Source organism: Camelus dromedarius, chromosome 23 (assembly GCF_036321535.1).
Source record: "Camelus dromedarius isolate mCamDro1 chromosome 23, mCamDro1.pat, whole genome shotgun sequence".
NCBI classification, from domain to species: domain Eukaryota; kingdom Metazoa; phylum Chordata; class Mammalia; order Artiodactyla; family Camelidae; genus Camelus; species Camelus dromedarius.
The window spans coordinates 19,925,322-19,944,038 of NC_087458.1; the positions used below are offsets into that span (position 1 = coordinate 19,925,322).

The 18,717-nt window shown below is 38.7% G+C and overlaps 1 protein-coding gene across 1 annotated transcript in view; it reads right to left on the reverse strand.

Moving 5' to 3' along the window:
- The window catches only part of SLC9C2 (solute carrier family 9 member C2 (putative)), a 66,020-nt gene that overhangs the window by 40,240 nt on the left and 7,063 nt on the right, over nucleotides 1-18,717 (reverse strand). The window contains exons 5-10 of the mRNA XM_064477995.1: nucleotides 15,730-15,846; nucleotides 13,906-14,067; nucleotides 9,200-9,299; nucleotides 6,400-6,543; nucleotides 3,906-4,074; nucleotides 1,550-1,631 (exon numbers count right to left, since the gene is read on the reverse strand). Of these exons, the coding sequence (XP_064334065.1) occupies nucleotides 1,550-1,631; nucleotides 3,906-4,074; nucleotides 6,400-6,543; nucleotides 9,200-9,299; nucleotides 13,906-14,067; nucleotides 15,730-15,846 (774 nt within the window). The remainder of the gene's footprint in view (nucleotides 1-1,549; nucleotides 1,632-3,905; nucleotides 4,075-6,399; nucleotides 6,544-9,199; nucleotides 9,300-13,905; nucleotides 14,068-15,729; nucleotides 15,847-18,717) is intronic.

An 18,717-nucleotide genomic window follows, 5' to 3' on the forward strand; every position in this document is an offset into this window, starting at 1 on the left:
ATGGGAGAAATCTAGACGTTATATCCTAAGCAAACAGAACAGAGTGGGTGTGGATCCCTGAAAGTCAATGAAAATTGGTGGGAAGGGAGGTGTGAGCAAACCCTGAGGGATCGAATTAAGTTCACTCATTCTCCAGTGTAGGCTTTTGCTGATCCAAGCACAACTTTCCACTGCAAAGAAGAACAAACCCATAAATGGGGGAGAAGGAGAGTTGCCAAAAAATCTGCCCCATTTACTAGCCCTATGCACAGTTGGAGCCCTTGCCTTTGCAGTAAAGCTGTTGCAGGAAGCTCTGCAGCAGTGTTGATGGGGCATGGTTTCAGGAGTGGGCAGGACAGTGAAAAGGCACAAGCAGAGATGGGAAATTCACCAGACTGTTTCTCTGTTTATAAGAAACTTCCTTCAACATTACTCTTTCACTGACCTCTCATTAGTTCTATGATTTCCAAGAAATTTTCTGATTACTTATTTGATTTATCAAAGAAATCAGTAGAGGCCAACACTCTGAATAATGATCACAATTATTTCACACATAGAAAGAAATCATCCTCATTATAAATGAATAAATTGATTTTCTGCCTTATCTATATTCTCCTGTGAGTGTAGTGTATATAAGTTTCCATTAGTCTCATCAATTCTAGATACCCTGACAGAATCAGTTCTCTAAAGCAGCAAAGCTGAGGACCAGGCCATGGGATACTGGAAAATACAAAGGTCCTACTCTAAGACTTTGTTTAATCCCACCCCATCCTCTCTCTTCCCTACTTGACTCCATCGCCACTGGTTATCTTATCCTAGATTTCTCTATTGATCATGGGTCTATTTGTGACTTTATTATATTTACGTATTTTATCATCAACAGCTTCAATTTTTTTCTAGAAATAGGCAACTCTGGCAGAGCCTGCTGGTTGCTCCCAATACCCATTCTCCCTTTCTTCCTTTACCAACAGAGTCTCTGAGTTTTGGCTAAGCATGTTGCCAGTCAGGTCAAGATAATATTTCCCAGCTTCCCTTACCCATGGGTGCCCATGTGACTAAGATCTGGCCAATGGAATGGGAGTGGTAATGACATACACAACTTCTGCATTATGCCCTCAAAAGGAAGCTGCTTACCCTCCATGGCCAACATGACCACCATCACCACCACCCACCTGCCATTTTCCCTTCCTATTGACCGCATTGAGCCAGCTTCTACCCTGCAGACAATAGAGCACCCCAGGAAGAGGAGGACCAATAAACAAGAGGGATCTGAGATCTCTGGACAACCTTGTGGGGGAGACCCATTCCATTCTCCTGGACTTTTTGGTGGAGGAAAAACAAACAAACAAACAAACAAATCTCTGTCTTGTTTAAGCCACCGTTAATGTTGTTTCTGTTAAACTGGCTGAATCAGTATCCCAATTAATACATCTATAAATAGTGAGTGAACGAAAGTGCATGATTTCATAATCAATTCCTTGAGCTCCATAAGAAATGTCCCACCATCCCCAACAATAATCTATTTGCATTATTCTCCCCAGTTAATTAATGAAGGATAGACATATTTTACCTAATGTCCTGGCTGAACGAGTCATCATGTATGAATTTATTCCCATAGTCATTAGTGATATCACCTGTACATACAATATAAACTGAAAAACAAAACACAGAGTCAGAATCAAAACATCAATAAGTTCTCCAGAGGGAATCACTGTTCAAATTAACCACCAGCAAAATTCTACTTTAACCGACATTTTTTAATCCTGCCTCTGATAAGTAAGCAGAGACAAAGGGTTGTTTCGTGGACACTGCTTGAATATAATCTACTGGGGCAGAAATTAGTTTTCAACCAGAATGAGAAGAAGATCGATTTTGCAGTTTGTGGGCGGGGGACGGACACTGAGAGCAGAGCGGTCCCCAGACGCCGCCGTCAGCAGCAGCATCTCCGCGGCGGCTCGGGAGGAGCCTGGCGGGGCCCGGGAGGAGCCCCAGCAAGAGCAAAAGCGGGCCGTGGTGACCACGGCGGGACAGGGAAGTGCCCCGCCGCCAGCATTTACCACAGCCACTCGAGAAGCTGTGAAGCAGCAGTCAGGACCCATGGTGCGGTCCGCAGAAGCACCGCCACAGCTGTAGGTCCTGACTCGGCCGTTTACGAGCCATGTAACTTGAGCCCAATTAACCACTCCGAGTCTCAGTGTTCCTCACTGAAAAACGGAGTGAACAGCAGTGTGTTCTTCTGAGCGCATTTCCCAAACTTCACTGATCACAGTGAGCACCCGAAGTCCTTCTGAAAGACACAGCCTCCCGGGCTTCTTCCCTGCGGATTTTTATTCTGTAGGTCTGGGGTGGGATGCCTCCAAGCAGTTCTTAACATCGCACAGATCTGGGGAACACTGTAAAATGACACTCAAATGTCTGTTAACATTTCGTTGACTTGGGCTTGGGCCAATGCCTCGCACAAAGGAAAACGGAAGGAGCTCAGATACTGGTCATCATTCTTTTCCTCTAGGAACATGGAAGAACCCAAAGGCTCTGCAAAACCACAGGTGTGTTTGAACTCCAAATTAATTTTCAGACCCTGCCCCCAGATATGAAGTGTAAATCCTCAGGAAAGATGATGAGGAGTATGATACTCCATTTAAAAAAAAAAAAAAAAAAAAGGAGCACCATTAAAAATAAGCACTTCCTCTTTGGGTAATTGGGGCACCCCAGTTCTTTTACTAACATGCTATTCTCTTTGTTTTGATTTCTCCACATGCAAGATGGAGAAGGTGACAGTTGCTCTCCCTAGAAAAGATATTTGAAAAATACTGTACTCCTGGGGTCTTCGAGGAGAGGAGTGAAATAGCAAAGAAGAGAAAATCCTGAACTTGAAATTGGATAATACCAGGAAACTCTGGACAACTACCTCCAAATTAAAGTTCCTTGGGAGATGGGTAGTGTTCCTAATTTACATTATTTAAGTGTTTTTCTCCCTCCTAGGAGCAGGTTTGGGATTTATCTGACTGGGAGGTGGCAGGGGTGTCCTGAGGATTTCTAGAAACTTCTAACAACTTCTCCAGCTAATACTTCACAAATTATGAGGTACCCTAATGCTGTCAGCAGATGCTCTGGGCTCTTTGGACTTTCCCTCGAGTCTCAGTGTCCCCGATGCTGCCCAGAAATCCACTGGCTAGCGCATGGGGGAAAAGCTTTGCGAGAGAATGGAAGGGAAACCAAGTTTTGCTTTTCACTATGGATAATGTAGGCTTCAGCCAAAATTTTTCAAGAAATTAATTTTTTAATTAGCTCTAAAAGACATAAATATAACTAGATCTTTAATTCAAGCATTTATAAAAATCTTTCTTTCCATAGTATACTTAATGAGCATTTCAGTTTTTGCTCTAATAGCTATAGGGACTGGAATATTCTAGAAAGGGTATCATTTTTTTTTCATGCTTTTGACAGCTATTGAAAAACTGCATTTATATGTCCAATAACACTGACTAAGCTTTTACTAAGTGTCATGTGTTTTACTGAGCATCATCTCAATCCTCAACTGGAAACCAAAGCTTCACAAGTCTGAGGAGCTTGCCCAGGGCCACTCAGCCTGTGAACAGTGGAGCCTGCATTTGACCCCAGGCGCACCTGACTCCCACGCCCATGACCATTACTTGATTCTTGGTTCCTTTCATGCTGAGAGCATAAGTAAACTTTCCTCCAAAAGTTCCTTTCTACTTAAAAGAATGCACTTTTCAAATCTAATCTTAAAAATGGTAAACCTGTACACCAGAAATTGACACAACATTGTAAACTGACTATACTTCAATAAAAAATTTTTTTTTAAAAATGGTTAACTTAATTACTGGGTACTATGACAAGCACTACAAAAAAAATAAAATAAAAATGAATAAAACTGAATAATCATGGGACATGATTTTTCTTACCTGCTGTGGTGACTCTATTGTTTCTTCAGCCAGATTATGAACATCAGGAGCCAAGAGTAAGCTAAAAACTCCCTTAATTCCAGACCACGCTATAACAATGCCCCATCTCCAGTTATACTCATAACTGGAATGCCTCAGAATAGGGCTCACTAGGACCACAGTAAGTAACCTGTGGAAAGAAAAACATTTGTTTTTAAATCACACCATATGTATCAATGTTATTTATGTTGAAGCTATGCAGTAAATACTAAATTTCTTGAATTTCTTATAAAAATTTTCAGACAATCCAGTTTATTGATCAGCTTTACAAACTCTCTGGAACTAACCAAATCTACTATCTAAATTTTACACTTAATACTCAACTCTTGAAAAATAACGCTAGAAGTTCTGTACAAATATAAAGAATTATTACTAACACTAGTGTGTACTGTTTGGGATTTTGGTAGTAAATTCCTGCAGGGAAACTTCTTCAAGTATCAATGACAAGCTCCCTGGAAGGCCATGACTGCATTCAGAAATTAGACGAGGATGGCCGACAGGTAGATCATGGTTGAAAAGTAAAATTATTGTAGACACATTAATAACTTTTGTTTAATCAAATTTTTCTTGAGCTCCCACAAGAATCATACATTAAATGTCACATAAATAATTTCGATTTTTGCTTCCTTTCTCTACAGATCATTTTCCTACAAGACTCTGCGCCAAAATTTGGATTCTATCTTTAGGAGATCTGCACCAAAAAAACATCAGTACTGTCCTTCAAAGGAGATTTAAGCAGAAATAAAACTGACATGTTCTCAGCTTCAAAAATTACGTTATGCATCAGTTTTTCAGTGGGCATTTCTTAAGACAATTTAGAGAATTTTCCTCATTGAAAAACAGAAAATCTACAATTTACCACCTATAATGTATATAATTAACTTGGGCAATCTCCTCTGCCTTGCTTTTAGCCTTTTGCAAAGTAATGCTTATCGAAATTTTCAGCCTTACTAAAGGATCTTTCTCTAAGATACCATTGAGTCCAGCCAAAATAGAACAACTTACGTCACTTCCTGATCTCAAAAACAGAGAAGCAGTATAGCAAAGACCCTGGAGTTAGTCTACCTGGTTTTAAATTTAGACTTTTTTTTTTTTACTATGTAAACTTAAGAAAGGTATTTAATCTCGCTAAGCCTCAGTTTCTTCCTCTATAAAATGGAGATGATAATAATAATAATGGCACTTGCTTTGAATGACCTTTATGAAGAGCCAGTTAAATGAGGCAACACTCACAGGGCCCAGAATGATGTTTTGAATGTGGTCAACACTCAATACATGTTAGCAAGGATTATTATGTCCACGCCTCGTTTGGCTCATCTTCTCTGAAATGCTTTTCTCAACAAGTCTCTTACGGAAAGTCCACCCCTACTTTGAGGGCCCCTTACGATGACTCCCTCCATTAAAGCCTCTTCTCTAGTGAGGTAGGACTGTAAGTCCACACAAGATCTCTGGCACTCACTAGCCATTTGACCTTGGGCACAGCCCTTTGCCTTTCAGTTTTTTCATCTATACAATGGAGATAATAATTCTTATCTCCCAGTGCCGTTGTGAAGTTGAAATGAGATAATGGATGCATAGCTGAGTCAAACAATGTGCAAAAAGCCATGTACCTTTCTCCACACACTGTGACCAACCTCAGCCTCCACTTGCACTCCCATGGTGGAAAGACGGTGGAAAGAAACGTAAATTGTCTACACATCCCTCTGTGTGAGAGGGACTACTTGAATCGCATGCAGTGCTTCCAGAGTCAGCAGCAGCAATGCTCCATGAGAACATCTTATAAGTAAGCTCTCTCAGCCAGGCCTATCCTGAGTAGAAAGGCCAATGTTTTTGGAGACGCTGTCATGAATTCTTCTGGAAGACATAACTGTCACTTGTGGGCAATGTCATTCTAGAAAAAGCATGGTCGGGAGAGTCAAGTTTAAATCCCAACTCTGTCCTTACAATTTGGGTGTCTCCAGGCAAGTGTTTAACCTCTCTGGGCTTCATCTGTGAAAAGATGTAACAGCACCTAGCTCATAAGGTTGTATTAATATTAATGGTATAATGTACACGGTTAGCGCTTAATAAATGTCTTTATCATAGTTTTGATGATAATACAGGATGAAAGTCAACAAGATGTTAGCAGCATTAATCTGGTCCAGTGGTACTCAGACTTTAACAAGCTTGTTGAAACAGTTTCCTGGATCTCATCTCCAGAGACTGAATTCAGCCAACTGGGACGGGCCCGTGAATTTGCATTTCCCTCAAGCTCATGGGTTATGCTGATGCTGCTGTTCTGCCCCTTCTTATTTTACAGATGGAACCTTGAAGAGTAAACAGACTTTCCCTCAATTGCACAGCAACCACTACCAGGACCTTGACAGCAATACAGGATTCCTGACTGCATGTCCAGAGCTCTTTTTGCTATAACTCACCTAAGTCCAGTAAGCAAACTTTAAAATATAATTCTTACCTTACAAAATTCACTGTTGCAAATAAGATGAACATGAAAACTAAAGTGTGGAATGTAAAATACCCAGTTTCTCCACATCCAATTACAATGCCAAAGAAAGTGTATATTAAATCTTGATATACACATGAAAACATCATTAGAAACCTAGAATAAATGGAAAGGAAATCACATTTTAAGCAATGTGTTTTTTAAATAGTTTTCTTTTCACATAAAAGCATCTACCACATATCTTCTATTCTTGTCTTAGCAGAGGTCCTTGCCTCCATCACTGTTACAATTAACATTTAAAAGCATTTTGCTGAAATCAGAAACAGACTCACAAATATACAGAACAAACTAGTGGTTACTAGTGGGGAGAGGGGAGTGGGAGGAAGCAAGGTAGAGGCATGGGATTAAGAGATACAAACTATTATGTATAAAATAAGTAAGTAACCAGGACATATAGTACAGCACAGCACAGAGAAATATAGCTATTATTTTGTAATAACTTTAAAAGGAGTATAATCTATAAAAATGTTGAATCACTATGTTGTACAACTGAAACTATTATAATATTATAAGTCAACTATACCTAAATAAAGATTAACTAATTAAAATAAAATTAAAGTATTTTACTGGAACTAAAATACACCCAGTTTCATATTCCCCATTACCCTCATCACACCAGTGCCTGTGGGCTGCCTTTCACAGCAGAATAGTAAGAGCAAGGCAGAAAAATAAGGATCCCCACTTTCCAAGCTGGTGACGTGGCACTTTTGCTGAGATTAGTGGGCAGCATATCAGCTGTCCAGCTGGCCACAGCTGAGGCTGCCACAAGGAGCCCCTGGTTAACCTTGACTTTGTGATAGCTGCCTGGATCCCCTCCATGCCCTCTGCACAACTTCTCCCTTTGTGATCAGCATGAAACTCCTTTACTTTGAAAGTCTCTTCTATCTGCTTTCTCATCTACTCAATTCCTAAAAACTTTGTTAAAACAGCTAACCCTAATCCCATGTTCTTCAGGAAACCACCCTAAGCCCTCTCGCTGTAAGTGATCCTCCTCCAAATCCTTACATGCTGATTGTCTACACCACCATGGTTCTTCAGCAGAGAAGAGCATTAGAATCACCCAGACTGTCTCCCAAAAATCTACAAGTCTAGCCCCACCCCCAAAGATTCTTTATGAGTAGACCAGAGCACAGCAGTTAGGGCATGGGGCTGCTCTGGTTCCACGAGGCAACTAACACACCTGGGTCAGGGCCAGGCCTGACTTCTACAGGTGGATCTCAAGTCCTGCCTCTTCTTGGTCCCCTCGATTCACACGTTCCCTTTCATATCACTGGGTGACTGTATCTGTCCCTAAAACCAGTCTCCCTATAGATAGGTCTCAAGATCTACACTGGGAAAGAAGCACTAGGAATCCTCTTTCTAGCTGCAGATATAAACCATGTTCTCTGACATAGCATTATTCCAATCAAACAGATAATCTGATACTCTGTCTGACTCCCGTCTCTTGATTCAACTGATTAGAGCTCCTAGAAGGAAAGGCTGTGAGTTGGAACCTCAAACTGTAAAGCTTAGTTTTATAAAAATTGAGAAATGATGGAAAAACTGACTGAGTAGAATACTTTTTAAAATGTCTACATACATCTTTAAAAATGCCTTAGAGATAGTAAGATCCCAGTAAACATACATTTATTTACACTGATTACCATGTTCTTCCATACACATGTCCACCATTTAACAATGAGCATCTTCTGGGAAGGAACTTATTGTCATGGCCCCAAATCTAAGATACAACATCCAGGCCACAGATGATATTAAGAAAGGATTCATCAAATAGGTGAAAGAATAAAAAATTTAATGAATAGAATGAATAACTTATAATGATGCTGACAGCATGACTGAGCTCAGGAAATTGTCTAAATACAGACAAAAAGTCTATGTTCTGTCAACTAGTAGTTATCCCAAGTTTCTAGGTTTTAAAAACCAGTAAAGTAAGTGTCATTCATATACACACAAAACTTGATTAAGTTACAGGTACCAATTTTTTCATTTTGCCAAGTAGAGTTATATATATATTTTAAAAAGTGAAGTCTTCTATCACTGGAATTTCATAAAAGAAATGACATTTTTAAACAACATAAAAGTAGGGAGGACGTAAATTCAGAATGATGAATAATAGTCTTTTATATCAAAGCAATGAGTTTTCATGGGAAAACTCAGGGTAATGGCTTATTTTTCTCATTTCAACATTCACTTTCAGCCCCAGTGAGAATTTCTACACTAGACTACGATTTGGTGTGAAATAATTCTAAAACACTTCTGTGATTTAGCACAGTCTCTCAGAGAATGGCTAACTCATTTGTCTGAGAAGACAAGCAAATGGCTTTCCCTCTGTCTACAAATGTCCATATGACACCTTGGAGTTTTGCTGGGTTTGCATTTTTTTCTGCTACTTTCCTTTTCCAGCTCTTCCCAAGTTAGGATATTGTCATTCAGGTATGTTTCAAAGGAATCAAAGGAATAAAGTATTTTTCAAACTTTCCACAGTTCAAAATAAATTTTTATCAAAGAGTTACATATAAAAAGCATCATGATCTCTGAGCCACTGATACATTATCCATAACAGGAGTATCAATTAATGTCAATAATTGTCGGTGGCTTAAGTTTTTTTCAAGCATAACCTGTAGTAAAATTTAAAATGAAAAGTTTTTTTAAAAGTTATTAAAAATGAATTCTATTAGTGTCCATGAGGACAGGAGCACTTAAGCACTAAACTTCTATGAGATCTATACGAAGTACGTAACAGGAGACTTACTTAGTAATTACTAACTCGATCCTCGGTTTAAAGCTTAAGGAATCTAAATTCAGTCCTACAGAGATTAAAGCAACCATACCGGACATTCCTAAAAATTCCACTGGGGAGAAAAAAAAAGAATAAAATTAGTTGCTTTGAAATCCGCACACTAAGCTGCTTTATCTTGAGTGAAGAATTGTTGGGAAACTTAAAAGACTGGTAGTATTTCTTGGAAAGTTGTTTTAAGTGACTGGCCTAATCCTTAGATCAGGGGTTGACAAGCTTTTTCTGTGAAGGATCATATAGTAAATACTTAGTCTTTGGTGCTGTTGTGGCCCCAGTTGCAACTACTCCACTCAGCCGGTCCAGTGCACAAGTGGCCTACATAATACATAATACATAAATGAATGACTGTCCAATAATAATAGACACCAAAATTTGAATTGCTGCAAAATATTTTTTTGAGTTTTTTTTGAAAAGCATTTTAAAATGTGAAAACTATTTTTAGTTCATGGGCTATACAAAAAATAGGCATATTTGACTCACAGGCTCTAGTCGGCCAACCCCTTGCCATAGACCGTCCTTGAGGACAGGGCTAGTGAAAAATAAGTTTAACGGCCTCTGCCCAGCATCTCCGCGACACTCTGCAGCGTGTCCTAGGGGCTGTGGTCCAAGCTCAGAGTTTGCATGGGGACCGCAGGTCCTGAAGCTTGCTGTTCTTTTGCCTGGGACAGATGCCCCTAAAATTGTGATTCCTTGGGCTCTAAACAAATATGTAAATGTAGTCTGGGGCAGGAAAACCAACTATGAATGTCTGAACACTTTGAATTCCAACAGTCCTAGGCTGCAGAATCTTCAACTAGCACATTATAAATGTCAGACAGAGGAAGGGAAAAAAGACGCAAGGTAGGAGTGGAAGGCCCTTGGAGCAGGGCTGAGCTGGCTGCTCAGGGTTTGTGACATCCCTTTTCCCCATTAGTGCCCCTGCATCTGCAAAATGGGTGTAAAAGAAGAATGCCTCATAGAGTTGTTGTGAGGATAAAATTAGATAACATGAAGAGTGCTTGGCACATCTTTAAAACAAGGAATAAATGATAATCACTGTTCTCATGCTATTAATTATTTTTATATGTTCACTTCATTGCTTGGTAAATTTATGCTGTTTATTAATTTGAAGGGGATTTTATTATTCCTTTGGTTTATCTAGTTTACTTAAATCCACTTTAGATTTCTTTTTACCTACTTATTTAACTGAATTTAATATAAATAAACAATGACAGTAAAACCAGTGGTACTGGGAGCTGTGAGGATAGAGAAACTCTTGCAATCTTACTTCCAATTCCCTACAACTCATACTATGGGATTTTAAAGCTCATTTTTTTCACCAACAGTCACTACCTAGAGACAACATCTGTTATGAGAAAACCACAAAATAACTTTATTTTAAAACTGATATCATTTAGTATAATCCCAATGTTACACAAAAATACGGTGTGAATGCATACATTAATACATGTATGTACATGCGTATGTATTTGTTAAAGGCTAAGCACATGCACCAAAATGTGTCAGTGGTTAAATTTACAACATAGGTTTAGATTTTTTCTTTGACTTTCCAGAATTTTTCCTAAACTCTACACTGAACATGTACTACTTTTACAATTAGAAAAACAGTCTTTGAGAAATTCCAAGTGCTATTTATGTTAAATGGTATTTCAAATGTTCAAGAAGTTGAGGGTTGGGGGGGGATGTCATGGAACATGTAATAAAGAAAGTAATTTTCATCAGCATAAACCCAAGAGGTTAAAAATAGAGCTGTCAAGTTTTCCTGACTCAATGGAAAGAAACCATCACAGAAGACTGATGCCACGGGAAAGCAGCTCTCTCAACTTCTGTCTCTTTCTCTCTCTGGTTTAGAAAAAGGGAAGGTCCTCCTACTAGGAGATTTTGTTTCCTAAAAACAACAGGATTCAGGAACGGATGTTTCCTAACTAGAAAAATATTAGCGTGACGACTGAAGTCCTTCGACATTTATAGCCGAGACCAATGACATAACAGAAAAGAGACAGTGACAGCAATCAGCCCGGGCACAGGCAAGAAGGGAATGCATTGTTTGTAGACAGTTTTCAAACAATAAAACTGCCTAAAAGCCCTCTGCTTTTTATTATCACCATTCTCCAGAAATTCTGACCAGTGCCACTTGACAAAATATTCCTTCTGCTGGGACAAACCGCGCCCCCACCACCTCTCTTGGTGTACCTCTGGCCTAGACTTTCCTATAACCCACCATCTATAACATTGACTCCCTTCTAGACACTAAATTCAAATTTTCTTCCATGGGCTGATATATTAATATTTCTAGCTGCACTACCTGTCAATCAACAATGTTCCAGTGAGTCTTTTGTCTGGTAATGTCTGTGCAATTTTTTTTGACTATTTTACTTTATTAGAATGAATGTGCTGATGCAAGTGATTTCTAAAAGTCCAAGAATTGTAAATTTAATATAATAGAGACAAAAATGGAAATGACTGTACTGTGCTCAAGGAGGTGACTCTCTGACCTCAATCAGACACTCCCTGGATTTAAGCCAGTTAACAATATGTTTCACCAGCGAAGAAAAAAAAACATAATTAGATAACATGACAGAAATGTAACACGTGTAAATAAAAATTTTACCTACGTTCAGCTTTCTGGCAATGGAAACTCTCCTTATAACTGTCTGTTACTGACTGTTGCTGTCAGGATCTGATTAAGCCTAAGAGTGAAGAACTACCTGAAGCTGTTAATTCCTGGAGCAGAGGAAAGTGTAATGCAGGAGGGAGGGGTATTTTTTTCCCAGGGCTGTTGTAACCGAGTACCACAAACTAAGTGTCTTAAACAACAGGAATTTATTGCCTCATAGTCTGCAGGCTAGAGGTCCAAGATCAATCCTTTGCACCAGCGATCCCTTCAGAGCGCTGAGAGGGAGAATGTATTCCAGGCCTCTCAAGGACTGACCGGGAGCCCCTCCGTGAATTAGAACGAAAGGGGAAGGGAACCAGCATTTATCGGCTGCCCTACCTTGAGCCTGGTGTTGTGCTGGTAAATGTTTAACAGCAGCAATCTGGGGGGTAAAAAAAAAAACCCAGTTGGTAGTATCTGCCAGTTTCCATGGTCCCACTATGGCCAGTTTCAAGCTACCAACATTATGTCACTTAAACACAGCTCTGGGAAGAGATGTGAACAATCAGCTCTTGCGATTGAAGTCCTACCTCCAGGACACAAACATGAGTGAGTCACACAACACATATTATTTCATTAATGCCTGCAATGCTCCTCTCAATTAGGTTATAGTATATCATGTTTATAGATGAGGAAACTAACTAAAGCTTAGAGAGGTAACACTCCAAAGTCACTGAGCTAATAAATTGTGAAGCTCAGATGTGAATCCAACTCTGCCTCATTCCACAGCTCTTGAAGGACTAGTAGTTTATTCAACCAACATGTATTAAATTACTATTAGGCATATGGCAAGTGCTGGGCTTGGCTCAGGGAATACAGAAAAGAGAATAAATAAAAAGATGAATAAGAGACAGCCTCTACTTCAAGGAACTCATGGTCCAATGAGAAAACAAAAGGAAATATTAAATTAAAATTTTTTCTTCAAATATTTAAGACGTTTAAAACAGGTAGACAGGGGAGGGAAAAAAATGAAGTTGAAGGAAATGACCCTTTGGGGAATGTTTTCTATAATTTTACTGACTCAGGGCAGTGAGCAACAACAAGAGGCAGTTTACCCGTGGAGGGAGCAGTGCTGGTTGGTAACTGGAGGGGAAAGAGGAGTAATGAACCTCTGGACACCTGAGGTCTCCCATGCATGGACGTTGCTCCACTGTGCCAGGGAAGAGCAGAAGCAGAATTTGGCCATTTTGCCACAATTACTATGGCTTTTGGGAACTGGTTACCTCAGTCAGGCCAGGAAAGACTTTAGTTCCCAGTCCCATGGGACTAAACTAGCATATGAATGTTGAAGGTTGACCAGCTGAAGGCTCTCCAACTCCCACAATAATTCTACCCTCATCACTTCCAGACAAAGATATACCTGATTTCTCCCTCTCCTTTCCTGCCTCCTGGCCTCAGGTAAGGGCCACCATTTCTACAGTCCCTTCAAATTGGTACCCCCTGAATTAAAGCCTGTTGAGCTCAAAAAGACCTCAGGAGCATCTTTCCCAACTTTCTCTCTTTAAAGATGGGTTGCTAAGGGTTAAGAGCAGAAACCAGCTCAGTTCTGATTCCTCTTCCAGGGGACTGCTAGTGACTGAATGTAATGCCAAAGAGTAGAGTTTTAGAAAAGAATAAGAGACAGGGGAGGGCATAGCTGAATGGTAGAGAGTGTGTTTAGCATGCACAAGGTCCTGGGTTCAATCCCCAGCACCTCCATTAAAAATAAATAAACAAACAAACCTAATTACATCCCCTCCAAAAAAATTTTTTTAAAAAAGAATAAGAGAGTAACAACATGGAAGAATGCAAAGGGAAGGGACATGGAGTCAAAATCAAAGAGATGTTAAGAGAGACCAGGAAAGAGCTGGAGGTAGCGGAGAGATAATATGATAACAGACACACAGAGGGGCCACATCAAGGTGGAAGCAGTTGGGAAGAAGTAACTGAATTGAGAACAAGGGAAAATTAAAATGCAAAAAGTTCACTTTGAGGACAGCATTTTTTGTATCTGTTTCTGCCTTACCAATGTAGAAAGTCATGTACACCATCGAAATACAGAGAATGATATCAGTCAGCATATTGCTAAAAAGGTCAGTCAATATAAACTGAATGATCCTTGCACACCAATATCCACATAGCGTGCCTCCCAAAATGTCCAAGCAGAGGCCCATGATAACATGTAACTCTAGAAAAAGAAAATAAGAAAAAAAGAAAGTTGAACTATAACTTTTGTTTCTTTCATTGACGGCATTTGGGTCTATACACTTTGGTTTGCTCTTGAGATTTTGAGTAGGAATCGTGTTCTTCAGCAGAAGAGAGTTTCCCATGAAAGCCTGGCAAAAGAGGCTCTCTGGGGACACATGTCCTTTACAGTCTGCAGCTTAGGTCTGCTTGTCCAAGGACAGTAGACTCACGTGCCCTTAGGAGCCATAAACGTGGAAAAACCAATGACAGCCTGGAAAGTGAATGATCAACAAAAGGACATTCAAATTCAAATGTTTTACAAACTATGTCAGGGCCAAGCACACAATGTCCATGATCGCCACCAACCTGCAGTCTATGTGTGACCCCTGCCCCCATCCCAGAGGATATCTGGGAAATGAAGAAGGGAAATTTTCCATGACCACAATAATGGGGGGCAACAGTGCCAGTTAGCGAACAGATACCAGACACTGCTGAGTGCAGTCTTAAGTAACAAAGACTGACCCACCCCAAATGCCTTCAGCTCCCTCACTGAGAAGCAATGCAAACCCCTCTTGATAAATTTCTTTTCCCTTTTAGCAACTCTCTCCTCCTACAACCAACACATAAACATATCAGGAGGACACATGTTCCCTCTTCATGCTGTGACTTTTCCCACTTTCTTCTCTCCTAGTACCACATCTAGGAACCTAGCAAATGAGCATAGTTCCATAGCCCAGTGAACTTCAACCACACCATGGCTGACTGTTATCCTCTCTAGGCACTGACTCTCCAGTACTGCTTGAACCATTCTGCTTTCACCCACAGACTCAAATCCAGGACCAAGCCAATTCTTAACATCCATGCAGTAAACTCCAGATTGATACAGGGAAGAAGTAAATCTGAGCCAGATGACACAACTGTGTGTGTGTGTGCACACGCACACGCACAAGAGTGCACATGTATACCAAGGGGGATGAAATAATTTCACATTCTTTCCCCTTAATCTCTAAGTAAACACATAGATGGTAATTATTTTGTTAGCTGATTTACTATTTTAATTGGTCCATGAGTAAAGTACAGGAAACGCAGTTAAGATATCTTTTTTTTTAACATTTTTAAACATTTTTTATTGATTTATAATCATTTTACAATGTTGTGTCAAATTCCAGTGTAGAGCACAATTTTTCAGTTATACATGAACATATATATATTCATTGTCACATTTTTTTCTCTGTGAGCTACCATAAGATCTTGTGTATATTTCCCTGTGCTATACAGTATAATCTTGTTTATCTATTCTACAATTTTGAAATCCCATCTATCCCTTCCCACCCTCCACCCCCTTGGCAACCACAAGTTTGTATTCTATGTCTGTGAGTCTATTTCTGTTTTGTATTTATGTTTTTTTGTTTTGTTTTGTTTTAGACTCCACATATGAGCAATCTCATATGGTATTTTTCTTTCTCTTTCTGGCTTACTTCACTTAGAATGACATTCTCCAGGAGCATCCATGTTGCTACAAATGGTGTTATGTTGTTGGTTTTTATGGCTGAGTAGTATTCCATTGTAAGACATCTTGATTACATTTTAATTTCAGTATGAATTGAAATGCACCATATAAAAATGATATTAGAAAATATACAGACCAAAAAAATGCTCTTACCGCTATAATTGGAAATGCCAAGGAAGTTGCTCCGAAAAATTCCAAAAAAAATGGATGTGAAGCTACAGATGATCATTGATTCTCCTCTGATAATATCAGTAAATGTTTTAGAAATGCCTGGAAAAGGAAATATAAAATATAATTTAATGTGCATGAAAATGATGCTTTTGCACAGAAAACACAAAAATAGAAGAGAAGGAATATTCTAGGAAAAAAGAAGGCAGACATAGCTGGGATGGGTCTGCTGGACAATCACCATTTTTAAATTTCTCCATTGTGCCTTCTATACCTCCAGTGGCAAAGGAACATGGCAGTAGCCCTCCTGGAAGTGTCCATTGCCTCAAACCATGCTTAAGCCTCTGGATGAGGCGAAACACTTCTCAGTTCACTATATTTAGCTTGAATAAACATGAATCATTAGACTCCAAAAGAATTACACTTTAGAAATAAGTACAAAATATGACCTAGCAAATCTACTCCCAGACATATACCCAAGAGAATTGAAAACATATGTCCGCACAAAAATTTGCACATGAATGTTCACAGCAGCATTTTCGTAATAGCCAAAAAGGGGAAACAACCCACAGTCCCTCAGCTGATGAATGGATAAACACATGTGGGTATATTATGCAGGCTAATATGACCACAGATTGATACAGAAAGTACTGTACAACTACATGTTTTTTAAAGCAGTTTAATATAACCCATTGCATCAAAATCAAAACTGATCCTATTAAATGACACTATTTTTTTAATCCAAAGAGAACTGGATCTGACTAACATTCTACTTTTTTTCCTTTGGTGTTTTTTGAAACACATAATAATTAAATAGATATAGCTGGGGGGGTTCAGTATTAATATTTCTAAGATACTATATGTAGTTCAAACAAAAGGAAGTCTCTGCTTTCCAGTGTTTGATCTGAGTACATGAAACATCAGACTGTTCGGATTCTATCTATCTTTGCAAAAGTCTCCTGAATGATAGAATACCAGGAAACTACAGAATACTAGGATAATAGAGAATTTCTGATTACTCAGTGCCTAACTGCAGATCAATATTCAGGCTGTTTATTTCTATTCTCTGTGGTTAATTAGTGTAGCCAATAAAGAAAGCAAAGATAATAAAAGGCAAGATAAGTTATAATTATTTTTTATTACTATTTGTTACTAACTTTGACTATAAAAAAAGACAAAAGAATACTGGTTAAATAGGTTTGAAGATTATTAGCACATTTAATTTAGTTGGTCAAGAAATCCTTTAATCCTTCCCTCAGATTTGGTGAGTCAACCAGGATCAAGTTAAGTATAAGATGTGTTGCATGAAGTTTTGAATTTGATGTGTAGTTATTTTAATAGTAAAACTCCCCACAATTCTTATTGACTTAATGTGGAACTAACTAATATTTATTAATTTGTTGTAAAATTTGGGAAAAAGAAAGAATAAAACAAAATAAAACAAATAAACAAGTAAAACAAAAATCATCTATAATTCCATAACCCAGAGAGAACTATTTGAATGTTCTTCTAAGTATGTAATTCTTTGTACTCAGTTGAAATCAAAATAAATTTTGTATTTTATTCCTTTACAAGCTCCTATTCCAGATTTGTTTTAAAGTAAGAACTGTTTGAGCCCTGTGCACTCTTTTAAAGTAGGTAAAGAATAGACAGGTTCATCTTAACTCACTCGTCTCACTGGGTCAGTCCACATGACGCAGGCTGTGCAGGTTTTACAGTGCACCAAGGCACCACATGAAATGAAGCAGCATTCACGCTGTAGGAGCAGTTTTGCATATGCAAAGATTATGGTAATTTTAGGCATACAGCAAAAAATACTTCTACTTAAAAAAGCAATGTATTATGACAATTAGATAGGAAGGATCATTTATCTAATTCACACAAAGGACCTATATGGTGGCTCTTTCAACACCATAAATGAGTGAGAGTGATTTTCCCCCCATAAAAATGAGTCAAATTTGTCTTACTAAGTAAAAATGTCACTGAATGCAGAGCCATGTACCACCCGAGTATTACTGACATAACGAAAATAACGATTAAGAGTCAAATACCTTCACTAGTTTTAGAGAAATGGAAGACTTTCCACTCCTGTTTTGAAAAAAAAAAATTTAATATGGAGACTGCAATAAATAATTAAAGTTTGGAGTTTATTAGAGCCTCTTATAATGGAGAGATTGCAGAAAAGGGAGCAGGAAGAAAATGATGCAAATAAAACAAGTGGCAAATACTAATGGCTAAAAAAGAAAGACAGGTGAATGAAAGACAGAAAAATCATGTGCTTGGGGGAAAAAAGAGAGAGAAAGAAAAGAGGACAGGATCTGACTCTTTGAGAAATATCTTGTGACAATGTGAACTATCACCACCAAAAGTGTCTTAAAACTTCCCATGTTTTCTCAAGTGTAAGTCTAAGTGGGTATAAAAATGGGAATATCACTTGCCAGAAAGGTTCAAGATTTCCCAAGCCAATCATAAGGCAATATATTTCCACCAAGTATAACTGACACCTTAAATTGGTTAGTTAAATATTTCTGGCTCAAAAACAGAAACCACAATATCTAGACATTTCATGTCTTTACTGCTATGTTAATAAAACATGACAACAGGGGCGTATTTCAGAATGAAATCACCTTTTTACCAAATGAGATGGGAAGCAGTGTAGAACCCCAAAGCCTCTTGGGAATAAGCTTTTATTGAACAACATATGTGCCAGACTATATTTTCACCCCATTTCTCTTAAATAAATTACAAGTCCCTCTACCACCTGCCCAAGGTTAGCTGCTCCAAAATGGAGGCAGTTCTAACAAGAGGTAGCTAGACCTTGGAAAAGTTTCTTTAGGGGAAAGGCAGAGTCTCTACCTTGTGGCTTGGAATTCAGCGGAAGGGAATAGAATACTAATTTTTTATCACTTTCTAGGAAGGTTACATTTTCTTCTTGAAAAAACTTGAGATCATAATTGATGCTGTTTATCCTGG